The 3,686-nt window shown below is 31.1% G+C and overlaps 1 protein-coding gene across 1 annotated transcript in view; it reads left to right on the top strand.

Annotated features, from left to right (window-relative positions):
- LOC106470403 (mediator of RNA polymerase II transcription subunit 15-like) overlaps nt 1-3,686 on the top strand; it is a 23,743-nt gene that overhangs the window by 17,359 nt on the left and 2,698 nt on the right. The window contains exons 12-14 of the mRNA XM_022398997.1: nt 397-598; nt 1,570-1,668; nt 2,356-2,453. Of these exons, the coding sequence (XP_022254705.1) occupies nt 397-598; nt 1,570-1,668; nt 2,356-2,453 (399 nt within the window). The remainder of the gene's footprint in view (nt 1-396; nt 599-1,569; nt 1,669-2,355; nt 2,454-3,686) is intronic.

Raw genomic sequence — 3,686 nt, 5'->3', positions numbered from 1 at the left:
ACTTTCCCTATCCAAAGTCTTGGTTGTACTTTCCCTATCCAAAGTCTTGGTTGTACTTTCCCTATCTAAAGTCTTGGTTGTACTTTCCCTATCCAAAGTCTGGTTTGTACTTTCCCTATCTAAAGTCTTGGTTGTACTTTCCTGAACCAGTTTAGTCATTTCTTGCTTGTTGCTATCTTTTAGTTAAAGTGACTTTCAAGTTTAACTTTTATCGATATAGTTTTATCTAAATCTTTAACTTCTCTATTCTTTTGTTGTTGATAGAGGAAGGAACCAGAATAATTTGTGGAAGATAAGTTAAACATTACAACAACGAAAAAAATGTAAGCAGAAGTTTTATTTTGAAATGAAGGCGAGAGGTTTAATATCAGACGAGGTCAAATACGTACTTTCTGATTTTATTTATCAAATACTTGCATGGACAGTCTGTATCATACTGGTAGGTTCCCCAGCCCACCACTAAAGAAGAAGAAAGTAGAAGAGGAAGGGACCGACATATTGCAGGGAGAAATTGCACGGTTAGACCAGAGGTTTAAGGTACAACTTGACCCAGTTCAGCACAGTGGTTCTCGAACAGTTCACTTGATCTGTCAGTTAGGTAAGATTAGACCTAGATTAAAGAAATTAAAACCACTACTCACCAGATGGATCTTATTTTATGTGCTACAATAAATATCAGAGTGCCTTACAGTTTTTGAGGTATATTTGTGGGAATATTTGACATAGCTTTTGTCTGGTGTGCGCGTGAAAGAACATTTATACAAGAGTTTATGTCATAAGTCAAAAGATGAAATAAGATGTGGTTCCTGTAAACGTATCTTTAACATGACATTCATCAACTGTAACACTAGAGGAGTGACTGAAAAAACAACATTGATTTGAGCACTTAGTTACAAAAGATAATTAAACAAGATATTTCATGGTTCTGTTGCAGGTTTTATTGGATGTTTATTAACCAATGACGTCGTCTGATGTACAGTAGTAATATGGTTATAAAAACACATACCTTCAGATTACAACTAACATTACAATAATACCTACATTAACATATTTACATCAACGTCTTCATGTATATAGAAGTACTCGGCTATTGAAAGAATTTGAATAAATAATATTACGGCTTTTTCGATTTTCTGTTGTAAGCATTATCACGTTAATTTTGTGAATCTTTAAAATAGTTATTAGTTCAATTTATTTTCAGCATTTTTGATACAAATTAAAAGGTCTCGGGTCATGTGTGCATGAAGTGTTTTTTTTCATTAAAATAGTCTGTTTTATCTAAAAAAATATTAATATCTACCTTGTAGATAATGTTTTTCCAGTAAGTTTATTTTTTAATTATTCATTTTGCTGTAACAAACATAATATTTTAGGGAACCTTTTCTGTAAAATATATTCATTATATTATTCCATCATATGTAGCATGTTTTATTTATTTATATTTAGAGAAAACGCCCATTCTCATTAAAGTGAAATGAACAACATTAAATTATTAGTTTTTCTTATTTTAAAGTTCACTAAGTTCAGATAGAAGAATAAATGCATCTATAAATTATTTTGATTTGTTAGATGACAAGAACTTGCCCTGTGTTCCTCCAATCATGATCACTGTACCAGAAACGTATCCTGACACCCCTCCACTGTGTAATGCTCATAAACCTGAATATGGTAAAAAACTCGCCTTTTCACTTTTAATTTTACTGAACTTTCTCTGTGTGTTTATGTATTCATCCTTGTAGTCTACAGAAATAAAGGCAAGTGTTACAGTATACTTACAAATTATGTACATACAGTTTTGCTGCAGACCAACTGGGCAGAAATCTTGTTAATTTTGTAATTGAGCTTAACTTTATTCACATACTCATAGGACTGTAACAATGAGCTTTATCTGTTACAGTATACTTACAAATAGGCCTGCAACAATGTACTTTATCTGTTATAATATATCTACAAACAGGACTGCAACAATATACTTACTAATAGGACTTCAACAATAAACTATCTGTTACAGTTATTCTTTTAAGTAAAATGTTAAGAATTTTTTATCTCATAAAAACGTTCCAGTAATAAAATAACAAAACAGCAATAATTAATTTTTTATAGCAAATTAAATATTATAACATTATTAATATTAATTAAATATTTAATATTTGTAATTATTATAAATGATGAATAACTCTGAAACAGTCATTTCTATTAATATGATTTGGTTTTTCAGACTTAAATCAATTTTTTAAAACGTGTTGGTAGTTAATTCTAAGCATGATTTACACTACCTTGTTTTAAGCACATTTCAGTCCACAAAATGAAAGTAAGACCCATTAATGTATTTTCTTAACAATGATACTGTTGTAGAGTCAACTCCGTTCCTCCAGACTATCCAAAAGAACTTGACGTTGAGGTTGAACAAGATGGCTGAAAAGTTTTCAGTGACCTCTCTCTTAGATATGTGGGTAAGTGGTTGTAAATCTGAACATCAGTAAAATCAAACTAAAAAAATACATCAAAAGGGGGGTGTGGAACAAACATGAAAATATTTCTAAAATGTTCGTCCAGTTCATACAGAGGTCAGACACGACCTAGTAGTTAGCATGCTGGGTTGTGAACTCGAAGGTCCATGGTTCCTGTCCCGTTGCCATAAAGTCATGCTCTGCACTTTAGTGACATAGTTGTGTTATAAGAGTTTAATTAGAAAAGCCAAACAGTTGGTAGTGAGTGATTTTGGCCAACTGCCTGACCAAGCGTACTTGATTTTTATGGAAAATACTGAGGAACCTTTTTCACTACAAATAATTTTAATGAAATGTTCCCTGTAAAAATACAGTTTTTAATGAGTGTTATTTCTAAGAACATCCATATTTTGCAGTAATCTAAAAAAATTTTGGATATATTTTTAGTTAATTAACCCTTTCCAGATGGGTCATGGGTGAAAGGCCATGTCAACGTTGACTCGCATTCAAAATTTGTTGAACTACTATTTCATAAATTTATGTCAATAAGTTTGGTGTCAAACTGTAGATCATAATTTAAATTTTAGTATTATACCTTATTCAATTGCTTAATTTAAAAGTAAATATGAAAAACACAGTTAAACATCGATTTTTGTGTGTCACGTTGTATGTTGAATGCAGCACTGGTTCAAATTAGATGTTTGTGATGTCAAAATACTAAGTCTATAGTTTTGTACCAATTATGAACTCAAATTACCAATATTGACAAGGTAGAATATAAAATAACAGCCTCTTTTCAATTTGCTAAGATATTGCTCATGTAATAAATCAAACACAGTGGCACCCTGTCAACCTCTTTCCATTTTTGGAAACACTCTCTTATATACACTTACTTCTATATATATATGATATGAATAACCAATCGAAAGCTCAGAATGTCCCCCTAGTGACATTCTCAGCCATTTTAACGTCTTTGGATGTCATCTCTTTCTTTTGAACCAAGATTTAAATGAGGTAGGTTGTGTATTTAGTCTTCTCAAAATTTCATATTTTTTTAGACTGAAATACACCTTAGTTACTACATTTGATAAATGATAGTGGAATTCTATAGTATTGATGTAGTAATTCAACTGTATATATAAAACCTAAAAAAATTATTTTGTTTCACATCCTCCACGTGCAAAAATTTAAAAGGCTTAGCAACCTACATCAAGCAGCAACCAAGTACAAAGGTCG

Source organism: Limulus polyphemus, unplaced genomic scaffold (assembly GCF_000517525.1).
Source record: "Limulus polyphemus unplaced genomic scaffold, Limulus_polyphemus-2.1.2 Scaffold3984, whole genome shotgun sequence".
In the NCBI taxonomy this organism is placed as follows: Eukaryota; Metazoa; Arthropoda; class Merostomata; order Xiphosura; family Limulidae; genus Limulus; species Limulus polyphemus.
The sequence above is the reverse complement of the archived record's forward strand: the minus strand, read 5'-3'. Positions and strand labels throughout refer to the sequence as shown.